The 17,478-nt window shown below is 38.2% G+C and overlaps 1 protein-coding gene across 3 annotated transcripts in view; it reads right to left on the reverse strand.

Moving 5' to 3' along the window:
• RASSF6 (Ras association domain family member 6) overlaps positions 1-14,942 on the reverse strand; it is a 51,337-nt gene extending 36,395 nt beyond the window's left edge. Inside the window, exons 1-2 of one of the 3 annotated variants that reach the window (XM_054485597.1) lie at positions 14,731-14,942; positions 5,559-5,657 (exon numbers count right to left, since the gene is read on the reverse strand). In XM_054485597.1, the coding sequence (XP_054341572.1) occupies positions 5,559-5,657; positions 14,731-14,792 (161 nt within the window). In that variant the 5' untranslated portion in view covers positions 14,793-14,942. Of the gene's footprint in view, positions 1-5,558; positions 5,658-14,579 lie in introns of all 3 variants that reach the window. The other 2 variants (XM_054485595.2, XM_054485596.1) reach the window with 2 other exon arrangements.
• Between the last annotated feature and the right edge of the window lie 2,536 nt (positions 14,943-17,478).

Below are 17,478 nucleotides of genomic sequence, written 5' to 3' on the forward strand. Positions count from 1 at the left end.
TGCCCATCTGTGCTGGATTGGATAAAGACAATGTGGTACATAGACAGCATGGAATACTCTGCAGCCATAAAAAAAGAGCAAAATCATGTCCTTTGCAGCAATATGGATGCAGCCGGAGGCTATTATCCTAAGTGAACTAATATGGAAACAGAAAATCAAATATTGCATGTTCTTACTTACAAGTGAGAGTTTAACACTGAGTACACATGGACATGAAGATGGGAACAATGTGCACTGGGGACCACTAGATGCAAGAGAGAAGGAAGGGGGCAAGGGCTGAAGAGTTATCTATTGGGTACTATGCCCCCTACTGGGATGATGGGTTCATCTGTACCCCAAACCTCAGCATCATGCAAGATAGAGAAGAGGGAGTGGAGCAATTAGGCTGGTACTTAGCTCATATTTGGGTCTTGTTTCTCATTTGTCTGTGGTTTAGCCTTTCATTTCCTGTTTTTCTGAGACAAGCCTTACAGTTTGTTTTTTTTTTAAAGCCAGTTGAAAAGTAAACACAGGTGTGCCACACAACAGCAATCATTATGGGAGCAGATGGAAACTTGCTGTAAAATTACACCCTTTGTGTATGAACAGATAGGGACTTCTGTGCTTATTGAGAATGAGTACCTTGACTTCACACTCTGATGCCCCTTGCTCGCTTGGGAGGGAGACACTATCCTATTTAATGAAGTCTTTCATTCATTGTAGCGATATGCCTTTCGGCCCCCCTGGACATTTGGGATTGTTACTAGAGGGTCTGAAACACAACAGGGAGCCAGTGATTCCCAGGGCCATCAACCTGAGCACGAGCCTGAAAATGGCAGCCTTCCTGACACACAGGCTCTTACACTCACTGGCTCTGCCTTTGTTCTTACACTCACTGGCTCTGCCTTTGTTCTTCAGTAATGCTGCCATGACTTTCACCACTGGTTATCTTTACATCCAACAAAAAAATAATAAGCAAACTCCTTGCTGCTATTCAGGGGATCCTCCAAACATTCTCCACACTAAATCCAGAGTATGTAGAATGTATCTAATCATATCATCTGCTCTGTTAACATCTTTAAATGTCTTAAATGTCTTTCCATTGCTCTTGGGATAAAACCCCCACATCCTTATGGCAGGTTAAGTCCTATTTGGTCTCTCTCCTGCCTTCCTCTTCAGCCTCCTTTCGAGATACATTTTCCCTGTGTCCTGCACCCTAGCACCCTGGGCACCTTTCACTTGTTGGAACTCTTTGCTACATGGCTGTAAGGATTTCTGGCAGATTTCCTGTGTCAGAAACACTCTTCCACCCACTCCCCTGAACTTTGATAACTTCTTCTTAGTCAGATCTCTGTACAAACATTGTTTCTAGGGAAGCCTTCTTGGAATTCTTGTCTAAACTAGGGCTTTGTTCTTTCATAGAACTGGGTTCCTTCCCTCAGAATACATGTCAGTTTGTTTCAGGCCTTTAGACCTATGTGGATCTCAAAATGTGATACCCAGACCAGCAGCATCTGTACCACCTGGGAACTCAGACATGCAAATATTCACCACACCCTAGAACTCCTGAATCAGAAACTCTGGGGATGGAGCCTAGCAATCTTTCTTTTAAAGAACCCTCCAGGTGGTTCTGATAAAGGCTCAGGTTTGAGCTACAGCTTCGGATTGCAAGCTCCACAAGAGTAGGACAGCTACCTCCTCTCCTCTCCTCTCCTCTCCTCTCCTCTCCTCTCCTCTCCTCTCCTCTCCTCTCCTCTCCTCTCCTCTCCCCTCCCCTCCCCTCCCCTCCCCTCCCCTCCCCTCCCCTCCTCTCCTCTCCTCTCCTCTCCTCTCCCCTCCCCACCCCTCCTCTCTACTCTTCTTCCTCTCCTCTCCTCTCCTCCATCCCCTCCCCTCCCCTCTACCCCCTCCGCTCCCCTCTTCCTCCTCCTCCTTGCTTATGATATGCTCTCAAAAGTTATTTGTGTAGGGAATACAGTATAGAAAATTCACACATCCAGAAATTGAAGTAAATTCCATACATGTAATATATTTCTGGAGTCTGAATTTCTGGAGTCTCATAGAAAATCATTGGATTTTCTCTGAGAACATTTTTAGATTATCTTGGGCAGACAAATGATCTCATTGTTTTTAAACCTCCTTAATTGGTAAAATAGGTAACTGCAAAGTAGATAAATTTTACTAGGAATAACAGATTATTAAGTCATATTGATATGCTCAATGACTGTTGACAATATATGCTTATTGAAAAATATCAGATATAAAAAAATCTAATGAATGTCCTTCTTTCACATATGTCATGATGACGTTATTGACCTTTTTGTGACAAAATAACAGATGTGATACCCAGTTTCTCATAATAATTTCTTTTCATTTCACTGGATCATCAAACATGAATAATATGAATTTTTAAAAACAATCCCCATGTGGACAAAAATTCTAATTTTTAAACTAGATGCTCCTAAATATGTGGTTAAAATCCTCTGTCTCTGGCTTATTTTAAAATTCTAACTTTTTATACAAATACGTCAGAACAGGCGCTCTTATACTTTAATTAAAGACAGGTATTCAGCGTTCTTCAGGAGAATGATGCCGTCCTCTTAGAAACTTACCTTCAGGACTCACAGGGGCACACAGTGTTTGCTCCGATTCCTTTGATCAGGAGAAGATCCTGTATATGAAACCTGGGCAAACATTGCCTTCTGGCTGTACTGGCCAGGTAGAAGGCAGCCTCTGGAACACTGGCTCTTTGTGCTTAATTTGTGCTTAGAAGTGCAGGTGGCTGGTTCCTTTGTTTCAACAAAGGTTGCTGGCCAACATGCTTGGAAAAAGAAACTGTTTGGAATAATGCACTTTCTGCTAAAATTTATTACATCATGCTAATTAAACTTATTTACTAAGGACAGGATTGTACACGTGCCTTTTGAGCGGCCCTTAGAAGAGGCATAGACTGCAAAGTTTATATTAGGTTACTAAGTAGCAGAAAAAGTATGATAGGTTCTGAGAGTGAAATCTGATTGGCATTCTAAAACTGGATTTAAACTTCTCCATTAACTTTTTTTAAATACATGGTTAGCATTTATTCACCTCTAAAGTGCCCAGATTTCAGCCTATGACCTAAGGTGAAAATACTTTGAAGGTAACCATAAAAAACATTTATTTTTATTTTTTTCCACCCAGCTCACTATGTGAAGCAGTGTGCAATGATGACTCCAGGCAATAAAACAGCAACTGGAAGCTTAGTCATTTCAGTACACAGCTAACCTGTGCCAATACCCTTTGAACAGGGAAGTTTCTAAACTCAGAGAATTCTCATCCAGTAGTAGGATATAAACGTTATGTTGCCTACTATGCTATTATTAATATCAGGACCTCTTATTTTACTGATCATATGTAATCCTCATGAAATTTGCTGAAACCAAAATTTTGATTATGAAGATTCTGCTTAACTATTAATTTCCATTCTTTTCATGTAGTTCTGTGCAGGAAAATAAAAATACCTCAATAAATTGCTAATTTTTGTCTTGTTTACCACAACAATGCCTAGTAAAGAGAGGGAGCTAAAAAACTACTTGCCAAGTGAATAAATGTGTAGGGGTGTTTGCCAGATTTGTGGTATGCTGGATATCATAGTTGGTCAGTGGCATTGTTATAATTTCTAGTGACAGCCTGGCAGAGATTTCCCCCAGCTCCAGGAATTTTGTTTATGTTAGGAGGTCAGAAGTTCTCAGAACTTTAATCCTTTCCTACTGTGAGAATTTGTTCTCAATACTTCAGTATGCATCAGAAACACATGATTAGTTCTGGGGTGAAGCCCAGGGTCTATACTGTGAACAGGCATCTGATTCAGAAGCAGGTTGTCCATGGACCTCATTTTTAAGAAACGCTTCTTATTCAATCTCAAATGTAATGTGTCCAGAACTGAATTCCGGATCCTCAACTGCAAACCTGCTCCTCCTGTAGCTCCTGCTTCTCCTCATGATTTCAGAAAATGTTAACTCCATTTTTCCAGATCAAAATTTTTAGAATTATCCTTGGTTATTCTCTTTCTCTCATACCCATGTCTAACCCTTCTGGAAATCCTATTGTGTTGGTCTTCAAACTATATCCAGAATCTGACCATTGTTTTCTACCTCTACTGCTGCCACCTTGATTCAAGCCACCTTCATCTCCACCCTGGACTTTCAGCTCCTTGGTAACTTCTCTGTTGCCACTCTTGTCCCCTCTCTACTCTGTTCTTAACACAGCAGCTAGACTGATATTGCCACTCATGTGCTCACTATCCTTCCACAGCTTCTCATCTTATTTAGTGGGAAAGATCAAGCCTCATAAAGGCCTATCAAACCCTACATGTTCTGGGCCCATTTGGCTTCATCTTCTCCTGCTGTCTTTCTACTTCCATTTCCCCACACTGTCCTCCCTGACCCTTACAAATATGCATCTGCCTTAGGGCTGTGGAATTGCCATTCCCCTTGCCTGGAATACCTGCGAAACCTGCATGGCTTGCTTTCTCCCTTTCTGTGGGCTTTTCCTCCAATGCTTCTTGCTCACTGAGGAAGGAACTAGGTTATATGCAATGAGAAGCCTTTCCGCTCTCTATCTCCAGCTCTCTTCATTTCCTCAGCATTTATCTTACGTATTGACTGTATCCCGAATTTATGGTGTAACCCCATGAGAGTAAGGGTGTTGTTTGGTTCATTACTGAATGCTCAAGGTCCAAAAAAACACCTGTTCACAGTGAGCAATCAATAAGTGTTTGAGGAATAAGTCAGTGGATCCTTTATCTTTTGCGTCATGTCTTTTTCCCATTGCTTATAGTTCATCCTCATCTTTCAGCTGTGGCTTTATTTCCATATTTGATCATATTTGTTTCCTTCACTTTCCTACTGCCCAACCCTGCATCATTCACTTCCCCTTCTCTCTATCATTTATTTGGCTTTATTCCTTTTTCCACACCCCCCATAAGATTTGGGTCATATTTCAGTACCACTTGTTTTTTCATGATTTCCTCTCCCCTCAGCCCTCAGACTCGCTGTAGCTTGGCCAGTTTCAGTTTTCATCTCTACTCTTATAGCTTTTAAGCCCCTACTCTATTGTTCCCAAAGCAATATGAGATACTGTTTGCTGCATACAAGAAAAGTTGTGGATGTCGGCCATATATTGCATAATCTAATGTCAAGAGGGAACCAGTAAAAATAAAGTGTCATGAGGAGCAAGGGAGGGAGAGGTTAGGACAGGACATAATGTTTTTGGCCCTGGGGTTAATTCTTTAGAACTATCATTTATGAGAAGCCTTAGATCTTTCACCTAATGCTGCTCTTCAGTATTATCCCAACTATTAAAACAGAAATGTTGCTTTTAATAAAGTAAAACCACCGTTAAACAAAATATTAGTGATTGTTCCATGAGAAAGTAAATTTGAGAGTCTTTAGGAACATACTTTTCCAACTTCTTATCTAGTATCTCTACTGATGATTCATATTATTGATCTTGTTGATCATACATCATGCTAGAAAACTTTGAATGGTATACTCCACCAATGACTGGTGAGTAGGACAATGTATAAGGTGTGTGGTTACCTGGTTATGAATGTCTTCTCATTAATGAAGATCCAAGAGGGGTACTGGTGAGCCATCATACTCATCTTTTCCTCCTTTTTGAGATGGTCTGAGGATATCCTAAACATGAGAATAATATTAATGATTTGTTCCTATAATGCATTCATAAATTACTTTCTGATTTAAGTTGAGTGTTTTGTTGTGTCTCTAGAGTATAAGAAGGTTTTAGAAAGTTTTTAAGTAGTATGTCATGTGTGAGCAAAAATACAGAAAAATTTATTATGTAAATGAAAAACTACAGAAACAGTAACTCCAGACACGGATGGATTGAACAATTTGGTAAGTCTGTTTTAGATATATTTCTAGCAAAATAAATATGACTCTATTGATTTATATAATTCTGTATAAGGGATCATATTCCTTCTATTGCAATAACTCACCCAAACTGGCTGAACCTTGCCCCAGTCAGCAGAACACGAACACAACTGCAATTCTAGGCAGCTAAAATCAAGCTCTGACTTGAAGAGTTGATTAGGTATGATGTAATATTTTTCAAGTCTCCTTCAAGCTCTGGAAACTGTGGTCAGATGTGAATAATCTCCTCCTTTATATGTTCATATAAATGGCATTAGGGTGTGACCAGAGATGTAAAGTATAATATTTTCTGTTCATTCCACTTTGCAAAAATTGAATATTCAGTTATCATGGCTCCAAGCCTATAAGATTTTAGGGGATAGAGCCAAAATAAAAAGATGGATGAGAGAGTTCAGTTTTCTTTCTTTTTTTTTTTTTTTTTTTTTTTTTTAAAAAAAGGTTGTTTATAAGGGGGTGGATTTCCTCCTTTTCCTTTCAAATCAGGTTATTTGGGTTGGGTAAGATGAATAAAAATTAGGAAATTATATGTTCTAACTCTTCAGAATACCAAAAAAAAAAAAAAAAGAAAACAGGAAAGCTATTCTTCTATTCTCATAAAATCTCTGATGCATATTTTTCTTTATAGCATGTTGTTAAACTCACCAGGTACTTTGTTACAGTTTTCAGGGTGAATGCTTGGCTGGAGTCTCATTTTAGGCTTTTATCATTCTGATCATCCCATCACCTATTTGGTCACAAACCATCTTGGTATCTTTCTTAATAAAAACAGCCCAAGTCCCTTAACCTGACTTTCAGACTTTCTTCAATTCCACCAAAACCTACCTTTCCAGGCTCCAAATTGAAACATTTCTTCAACACCAGGCCTTGTAATCTAATGAAATTTCATGTCATTGAGTCTCTTCTCACCAATTTCCCCTGGCAGCAGAGGGCCCTCCTCACTGCAGGTCCAGATATCTGGTCCCCTTTAGTCCCCAGTGGGACATCTTTAAGTCTCCCCATGGCCTTTGAATCCACACTGTTGTCATCATTCTGCTTTCTACCTTGTATTGTCATTATTGATTTATACCTTACTTTCTTTTCTATCGCTATCTTCTTGCTCAAAGAATGGTGCTTCTCTAGTTGGAAATGGCATCCTCTGATAGCACATCATTGGCAGGTCTCATGCAGGATACCTGGAGGACTCATGCCAGAGAGACAGAAGCTTAGCCACCAGGCAAAGTAATTCTATACGTCAGAAGCCACATGGGCATTTTATGCTGCCTTGGGCACATAGACACAACATGCTCCATGAGCCCAGTGTATCCCAGTTACTCATTCACAGGATTTGGTATGGGCAATTTGGTTATACAGGTTACACAGGTTACTCCAGCTTCTCAAACTTGAGTTTTGCCCCTGGATTTTGTCATTCTAATAACCCACCCAAAGGGTTATTAATGTCCCCTAGTGAGATCCCCCAGTGATGACCCTGGGGTCCAAACACTTCCTTCTTCCTCCTGGATCCAGATTATTTATCATATATTCCTTTAATTTAGCCCTACTTCCACCTCTCCACCTATGTTCCAAGAGCCTATACCTTGCCAAAGGGTTCACTTCTCTCCTCATTTCTCCACTTCTTAGCAACATTTGATAAGATTGATTTTCCTACCTTTTAAAACACTTTCTTCTTGATGCTTTTGAGACAAACCACGAATAACAATCACGTTGCTCTATTTTGCTGCTATCTCACAGGCCTCAACACTAGTCTCCTTTGCTGACTCCTCCTTTGTATGATCACTAAATACTGGCTTGTTTGAGTGTCCATTCTCAGCCATCCTTTCTTCTCTATCTATACATTCTTCCAGGTAATTGAATCCGTCTCCATCCCATAATCTCTGCTGAGCTCCAGACGCATGTCACCACCTACCTAATCTCTACTTAGATATGTACCAAGCATCTCAATATCTACATGGCTGAAAAAGAACCACTGACTTTCTCCCATGCTCTAAAATTTCCTCCTCCACAATTCTTTCCCATCTAGGCATCAAAACTAACATTTAGTCTCATTTTTTCCCTCTTTCATCATAAGCCGAATTCAATCCAAAAGTAAGTCCTATTCACTGTACCACTAACATAATCCAAATTCGAAAGCTTTGATTTCCACTGCTACTACCCTAAGCCAAGCCACCATCATCTTTTTCCTGGATTATTGCATCAGCCTACTAGAGGGCCTCCCTCTGTTGTGGTCTGAATGTTTGTGTCCCCACAAAACTTACATGTTGAAACTTAATCCCCAATGCAATTGTATTAACAGGTGAGGACTTTAGGAGGTGATTAGGTCATGATAGTGGAGACTTCGTGAATGTGATTAGTGCCCTTATAAAAGAGACCCCAGAAGCTGCCTGGACCCTTCCACCATGTCAGAGCATAGCAAGAAGGCCATCTAAGAACCAGACAGCTTGCTTCCCTCACCAGACACTGGGGATATTTGGAACTGAAGAACCACTGATAGCAGCTTCTTATAATCACAAAGTGAAAATTGGCAGTGATGGACTGAAAAATCATTGCAGTGGCTTTCCAACTGGCTCACTCTTTATTTCCATTCATAAGAAATATCAAAGATATCATTAAAGAGGGCAAATAATTGCAATGTAGTTATAGTGACACACTTGTGATCTATGCTGAGGTAACTCATAGCCAGCTTCAGAAGACTTCAGAAGATGTGATGAAAGGATTTCCAAGGCTCTTACATTATTCTCTGACTTTAGCAAGAAAGACAGTTGAATATAATTTAATGTAAGAAAATAAAAACAGGATAAAATTTTCATTCATAGGCAGCACATAATATTTGAGTAGGAAATAATATTGTTCATGTCTGATCCACAAATTGGGTAAATAAAATATTCAAACAGTTTAAATATCTGAAAGGTAAGAACATGCTTTGGTATAAGTCCCATTGTTAGTATTAACAGTGAAGTGAAATACAAAAGTTAGCCAGGTGTGGTGGCACACACTTGTAATCCCAGCTACTTGGGAGGCTGAGGCCCAAGAATCACTTAAACCTGGGAGATGGAGGTTGCAGTGAGCCAAGATTTTGTCCCTGCACTCCAGCCTGGGTGATAGAGTGAGACTCTGTCTCAAAAAGAAAAAAAAAGAGCAAAACAAATAAACAAAAACAATGAAGTGAGGCATAGATCTATGAATTCAAATAGTTTTTCATCCTCATCTTCCCATTCCCATTCGCCATGATTCATAGCAAATTAAAACCTGCTAGGGCCCTTGTGAAAATCTTCTAAATTATAAAGACTTGGTAGATATAAGCATCTGAGCAAATTTTCTCAAAGACTTAAGAGGAGAATAACAGAGAAGTCATGAATAGCAAAGAGGGAGAGAATTTATGAAGAAAGAAAAAATCAGAGTTCTAGAAGCCTGGAGGTCTTACTTGGGATGTTCAGTTATTTTGGTAGAACATAATAAACTAAAACTTGAAGAGGAAGATGGTTGTTACAAATCTATGCAGGCCCTGGGGCCAGAGATTATTGACTTAGATTATGTGTAAAATAAGATCATTATTTAATAAGTTTGGTTATTTACTTTTTCATTTTGTCCAGAAACGATGAAGCTGGAGAAACAGGGAATTAGATAGGTCAGCAATTAAGTCCTGGAGAAATCAACAGCACTAGAAGTACTAGGAGAGGTAGAATTGGTCTGAACAAGCCAATGAGATCTGGATGGAGCCTGAGGAGGCAGTGTTGGGCAGCATTAGCGTGCCAGCAATGCTGGGACGTGGTTCACCTCCCCCTGCTCTGCATTCCTGCCTAGAGGTGGGCTTGCCTGGACTTACCAGTTGCCTTGTGACCAGAATGAGGCCAGAGGACAGGAAGTGAATTCTAGTACAAATTAAATCAAATGGGTCAGTCATTTAAAGTAACTTCCTGTTATCCAAGCATGAGTTAATTAAATGGTTACATGTCTTAAAAGTGGAAAATTTGCTTCACTCGTTTGTAAATTCAACAAATATTTCACGAGTTCCTTCTCAGCACCTGCTACCGTGCTAGGCACAGAAAATATAGCCTGTATCTATATCTATAGCCTCTTATTTCTGAGGACACAAGGTGCACAAAGTGTCATAATGCTAATGATTTTACAGAGAACTAATATATATACATAAATCTATATCTATCTATCTATCTATCATCTGTGTGTGTATATATATATATACAGGTATATATATACATACATATATATACCTGTATATATATATATATATACATATACATATATATGTATATATATATATACATATATACAGGTATATATATGTATATATATATATATACAGGTATATATATATATATATATATACAGGTATATATATATATACAGGTGCTAACTTCCCTGTATTTCCCAGCCAAAGACATTTCTCTTGCTTCTGAAATTTCACAGGAAATTGTCTGTAGCTTTCTAATTACTTACTGCTTTCTCTCTCTAACCATATTTTATTTTACTTAATTTGACTACTAGGTCCTTTAGGACAGAATTATTGCTATTTCATTTTTGTGTCTTCTAAAGTGAGTGAATATATGCAGGCATATAGATAAAACATACACAAAATATTGAATACATCTAACATACAGAGAGGTATATTATAATATTAAGGGTAAAATTAAGAGCTAAGAGATTATGTGTGATAATTATTTCTTTTTTTGTTTTGTATGTACTTTCTAAATCATAGACAAGGAATATATGTTACATCTCTCTCACCCACGTCCCCAGTAAAAGCTACTTAAAAAGAGAACAGAATGTATCACACTAGAATAGCAAGTGTGTATTTCAATTATGAGATAAGAGTATGTTAAGGGCTGTACACACGGGAGAGTCTTTTTAATAAAATATCATTTCAGCTTGAAGAAGCAATAGAAAGTTACAATTATGTATTCATCTCCAAAATGAAGCTGTTGTCTCAAAGTTATGACCTGGAACCTTGGAGTAGAGAAGAGCAGAGTTATATGCAGTTACATCACTTCAAGAAAATGAGACAAAGCATCTATAATTCCATCCAGTATCTAGTTCTCTAAAAATAGGAAAAAAGTTAACAGAGTGATGGTTTCTGAGAAACATTTGGCTCCATACTTTTTCTTAAAATGTGCTTTATTTGCAGAGACAGTAAAAGTCAAGAGTTGGCATATATACAAACTATCACTTAATTAAGTTATATTGGTAGCAGTCAGTGATTATTGGTTTTGAGATAGAAATAATGTATTATAATCATTGAATCTAAGAGAGGACTAAGCAGAATATGAATTAAACACATTTCTATGTGAGCATGCCACTGCCCTCAGTTCAAGTGGAATCTAATTGGACAAAAAACCAAACACCGCATGTTCTCACTCATAGGTGGGAATTGAACAATGAGAACACATGGACACAGGAAGGGGAACATCACACTCTGGGACTGTTGTGGGGTCGGGGGAGGGGGGAGGGATAGCATTAGGAGATATACCTAATGCTAAATGGCGAGTTAATGGGTGCAGCACACCAACATGGCACATGTATGCATATGTAACAAACCTGCACATTGTGCACATGTACCCTAAAACTTAAAGTATAATAATAATAATAATAATAATAAAGAAATGCCAAATGTTTACTATTCTATTGCATATTTACATGGTACTAATGCCATGCATGTTATTCTGCTCAAGGTGCCCTCAGGGAGATAAAGAAAGAAGAAACAGTCGGAGAAGCAAATTTGTATTAAGGCACTTAAGGCAGCTTGCCACCACTGGGTCTGGGAGGCACTGCTCAGTCTGCCAACAGCATCTTCTGGAATTACTGGTATGGTGGAGCTCAAGGATTTTCTGCTTCACCTGAGCTTCCCAGTAGAAATTCTTAGGCTGACATCACAAAGATCACGACTCATTTTTCCTGTTTGCATATTGGCTGCAAAAGAATCGACACTCTCTCCTCTTAAGCTCCTTTACTAGGCTCTAGGTGATGATGAAGTTTTCCTTTAAGTTAACATCCTTATTACTTAAATAGGAGACACTTCATGTTCAACGCCTGAAAGCAGTGGTATTAGTTAAGTTTGGTTGTTGAGATTATGTTATGAAAGTGATGAAATCACTATAACTGATCATTTTAAAGATACAAATTAATTTTTGCAGCAGAATAACTAACTGTAGTGTAAAAGGAAAATATTCAGAATTCCTTTCTCAGAGGTTGTATTTTCAAATGGCCTATACTTGAATATTTTAAAAATCTAAGCTTTTATATGAAGCCCATGTATCTCTAGTAACCGTGAATTCCCCACCTACATTGCAATCAATGAATCTATATAAGCAAATGGACTGTTAGCATTGGGTTTCTATCTCAGTTAAAAGTATAGGATGCTTCTTATTTTAGGAAATTAAAACAAGAATCAGGTATAGAACTTTTAATTACATGCTTAAAAGACTTGTTACATACATGTTACACTATTTTGAATATAACTGGAAAAGTTAATTTTTTCTTAATCATTGCTGGGTCTCTCTGTGTCACTCTTTTCTCTCTTTCTCTCTCTCTCTGATTGACCAAAACATTTAATAGTTTATAATAAAATGTTATACACATGAGAAATAGTAGAATAAATGCAAATTCAACACAATATTCTAATGTATAGATACAAAGTTGTTATCTATATCCCTAACTATCTATCTATCTATCTATCTATCTATCTATCTATCCAAACAGATTTTAACTAGGAAGACTTACACCCAGTTAAGGTTAAATAGATTAATCTCAAATGAATTTCAAATATGGTTAAATAAATTTATCTCAATTGGGGCTACTATTCTTTATTTAGACATATGTTTATTAATAAATATAAAGGCAAATAACTTGGTTTAAGGATGTATAACAATATGTAAATTCAGCATAAAAGTATATTTCATTTTTGAAAAATGTTTAATGAATATTGGAACCCTAACTTATTCTAATTCAATTTGATTCCTTTATAAGTTTTTAGCTAAACTGTACTAAACACAATCAGACCCCAGAGGGAAATAACATAGTAAACTTCAGTTAGGTTGGGTTTAGAATTCTATCCACAATTCTCCAGTCAATATCTAATTGTAAGCACACTGAAGAATTTCAACTCTGCAATTTGTAAAAAGAATCCATTAAAACACCGATGATTTTAAGTTAGGGTATACTGCAAACTCTTTGATTGTTTTATTTAATAAAATAACAAGATAAAAATGACATCAATGGAAATTACTAGTCATAGACACTAAGTTGGTCCCCTCAAGAAAATTAGCAACATTAATAACTAACAACATTGACAAAAGTGCCCTTTAAATGAAACTTCATAAAATAAAGCCACTTTCCTGTAATTTAAGCTTAAGAGGTAGAGACTGACAAAATACAAGTATTATTCCTTCATGTCTCTTGTCCATCAACACAAATTAAAAACAGCACTTCAATACAAACAATTCAATATGTGCTGAAATATAAAGACATGGATTATATGGTCTAAATTGATGAAAGTTATTCAAAAGCGGTCTCCTTTATAAAACCCAAATGGCATGAATTCCACAATATGAGATTGTGTGTAACTCTCTTACTCTAAAATTCTATTTTCTTTTTAGGAATAACAGATTAATGTAAATTTGAATTTTCCAAAAGAAAAGTGATTGAGTAGCAAATATGTCTGAATTTGCCACCACATACTCTATCTGAAAAAAGGAAAGAAGCCAGGTCATTGCGTTGCTACCCAGAGAGATGATCCTAGCACACCTGTCACCTGCTTGCCTGTCCTGGATCCACTCTCTGGGAACCAGTTCAGTTCCAGCATCCTAATACACACTGTCTGGTCTCCCTAGTTCAGCTGGCCCTCCCTGATAACGGCCCCTTTGGCAGAGCAGCTTATTCTTAATGCTAACAGTAGGTATCATTTACAGAACACTTAATGAGTGTTCAGTTCCCATCAAAGAAAGCCTTATGTGGCAGATCCTTTGATGATGCTTGTTTTATAGACAAATGTTTGGGGCCTAGGTTAAGAAACTTGCGGTGGGGCAAACTAATAAGTGGCAAAGCCGAGCTTTGAACCTACCACTGTCCTGCTTCAGAATTCATATCCTTAACTCATGGACTCCCTTTTAATTATTTATGTTTATTATTTCATTGTTTGGCGAGTGCTTATATTAAAAATTCGTGTTTTTTTGGTGGGGGGCATGCTTTCTGTCACTTTGCAGAAACAAATAAAAGTAGAGCTGAACCCTCAATTAAGATCTTTCCAGTGTGATGATTCAACACAATATTCTAACCATAAGGATACTCAGAGGAAGGAGAATGCCATCCAGAAGTCTAGTATCTTTGTAAGGCACGATTTTTGCCAGGCACAATTACAGGTAAAGGGCTCATTGAACTAAAGGGAGGAGGGGTCCTGTGGTCACATTTACCTCCAAGCCCTTCTCCGCATCCTTTCCCTCCCTTCTTTCCCCTCTCTCCCTCCCACCCTAAAAGCTTACCTTGGTTAGGAAAGCATATTGTGAGAAAATCAAAAGGAAAAGGGATGTGTGCGATTCAGGCTGCTATGACACACACTCACACTTAACTTTGCTGCCTATGGATTCTGCTTTCTAATAACTTGCCCTCAACATGACCCCAGGGAGTGGATTAGAAAGTTTTTCCCCATTCCCATTTTTTTACCTGTTATTCACACTGTGAGCAGGAGGACCCTTTTCACCATCGTTGTTGGGCTGAACTTGCTCCGCGGTTTGTTCTCGGCTGGGTCAGGAACTCTGGTAGAGGGAAACCAGTGCCCTGTCTCTGCCGGGCTGGGACTTCGCTAGGCACTCACCTGTAGGGGAGGTCCGAGGCCCGCGCGGGCGCAGGGGCGGCGCGTGTCTCCTCCCAGAGCATGGCTCAGCTGGGCGCTTGCAGTGCCCCCGACGCGATCAGCGATCCTAGAGCCCCAGGAGCTGTTAATTATTTCTCCTTTTCGCCACAGCAGGGAAATCTTAAGAAACCTGAGCCACTCCCTGTGCCTCAGTGCATGTTGGGAGTGTTTACTTTCTTAGGAACAGCTGATAGGTACACTCCTTTGCTCTCTGCCACGCTTCTTGACAAATGAATGGACATTCTAGTTAACGCTTTAACCACGGGATTTGACTGATGTTAATCTCTATTCTCTAGTCCACCCAGACTGCAGGTAATTGGCCTGTGAGAAATGACACCAACCAAGACTGAACGCCATTATTCACATCTTTGTTTTTAAGATTTTTCTTTTCCAATTTGAGATTTGTTAACTTTCTTTTCCTTGTTATTTTGCTAACACATTTCCCTGCTAGCACTTTTTTTCACCCAGAGCAGCGTTTCGCGCTTCAGGGTGCACCAGGACCACCTATGTATTCTGCTAAACCCAGCTACCATCAACTGTGAGACTCCGATTTAGTAGGCCATGCGTACGCTTTGGGTATTTATATTTTTTATAAGCTCCACAGAAGAAACTGGTAGACATCAAAGTTTGAAAATGAACATAATGAAACAAAACAGATGAAATAAATAATAATTTAGCCATTATCTACTGAATTGGATTTGGGGGCTTTGTTTTTTCCAATATCTCCAATTTCAAAAGGACACCAAAAAGGCTTGGAAACTTAAATGACAGATGCTGTGGAAATATGAAGTACATTTATACACACACACACACACACACACATTTTTAAGGATCATTGTTATTTTACTGGTTTCCTATGTAAAGCAACTATTCATAATTTTTTAAACATAATAGGTTATTTTACAAGTGTAAACCTGAGAGCCCTCAAAAGAAATTCAATCTGATTCCTACAAAGAGTTCAGCAGGCAGAGTTAATACTGGTATCTTTCGTGTTCAAATGCCAGACAAACAGAATGACTCTAGATGTTCAGGTTATATGTTTGTCATAGCACTTTAAGTAGGATCCTATATGTTCAAAAGGTGAGGCAGGCCAGGTGCAGTGACTCACACCTGTAATCTCAGCACTTTGGGAGACCAAGGCTGGTGGATCACTTGAGCCCAGGAGTTCAAGACCAGCCTGGACAACATGGCAAAACCCTGTCTCTGCAAAAAATACAAAAAAAAAAAAAAAAAAAAATTAGCCCGGCCTTGTGGGGCATGCCTATAGTCCCAGCTACTTGGGAGGCTGAGGTGGGAGGATCACTTGAGCCTGGGAAGTCGAGGCTGCAGAGAGCCAAGATTGCACCACTGCACTCCAGCCTTGACAAAGCAAGACCCTGACCCCCCCCCCAAAAAAAAAAGAAAAAAAAATTAGGCAGTTTATCTATTTAACCTGTGGTGTGTGGAGACCAGGAACTATCAGATTTATCATTATTTGAGCAAATGGTTTTATTGGATCACAATCAAAGATTTTACAATCTTATGTAAGGACAGATGTGACTCAGTATTACTTGCAGATATTAATTTGATCGTCATGTTGGCTCCATAACTCTCTGGTATGTGGCTGCTGGTGTGGACTGACCTTTGAATGATGACTAGCAGAACCTAGAGTAGTTACAGCTCTAGGTTCCAGGATATCTTGCTCAAATCCATGCTCCACCTCCATTGTCTGTGCTTGAAGTGGGTCATTTGCTTATTGTGAGCATCAAGGCAACATTCTTTTGCATCTTTTATCTGCAAGCATTGGATTTGGGGGCTTTGTTTTTTGCCAATACCTCCAATTTCAAAAGGACACCAAAAAGGCTTAGAAACTGTTAAATGGCAGATGCTGTGGAAACTTTTATTCTGATGACTGCTTTCCAACTGGTTTTCTAAAGAAAAGTAAACTTAGAGGCTTAGTGACTTCTTTTGTTTTTTAGTGTTTTGTCTGTTTGTAAATATGTAATTTTTATTTGATAATAATAAAAAGTATATAATTGCACATGTGCAATGTGGAAAATCTGAAAAACACAGAAATGTAGAGGACAAAAAGCACCTATAATTCCATCTCTCAAATATAATCATCATAAACAATTTGTTGAATGTCTTTATTAACTTATTTTCCCTGTGGCTGTTTATCAAAATGCTATTACATTTGGTTTGTTGGTTTATAGCCTGCTTTCATCACATCAAACATAGTATGAACAATTTACTATAAATCAGTCAGTTTTTTTCCTGCAATGTAATTTTAACTAGCTACTCTGTATTGCACCAAATGAAAATACCATTACTTATTTAATCATTATGGTAAAGTTATATTGCTATAAACAACACTGCAGTGAATGATTATATATGACTCCACACAAGCATGACTATACCTTTTAGATACATTTCAAAAATTGAAGTTGCCAGATGTAAGGCAATGTGCATTTTGAAGAATTTCCCTCCTTAAAAAAATCTTTGTCAGTTTTATACTGCAAGGGCAGCTAACATGGGTTATTATACTTCTTTTAAACATTTATTAATTTGAAATGTAAAAAAATCCGTATCTTATTTTAAATATATATATTATCGTACCTGTAAGTTTGGGCTTTTTAGACTTTGCACTTTTGCTTTATTGTTTATTGGACTGGTTGCTCATCTTTTTTCTTATTGATTTATAAGTCCACTTTATATATTAAACATATCAAC

Source organism: Pongo pygmaeus, chromosome 3 (genome assembly GCF_028885625.2).
Source record: "Pongo pygmaeus isolate AG05252 chromosome 3, NHGRI_mPonPyg2-v2.0_pri, whole genome shotgun sequence".
Lineage (NCBI taxonomy): Eukaryota > Metazoa > Chordata > Mammalia > Primates > Hominidae > Pongo > Pongo pygmaeus.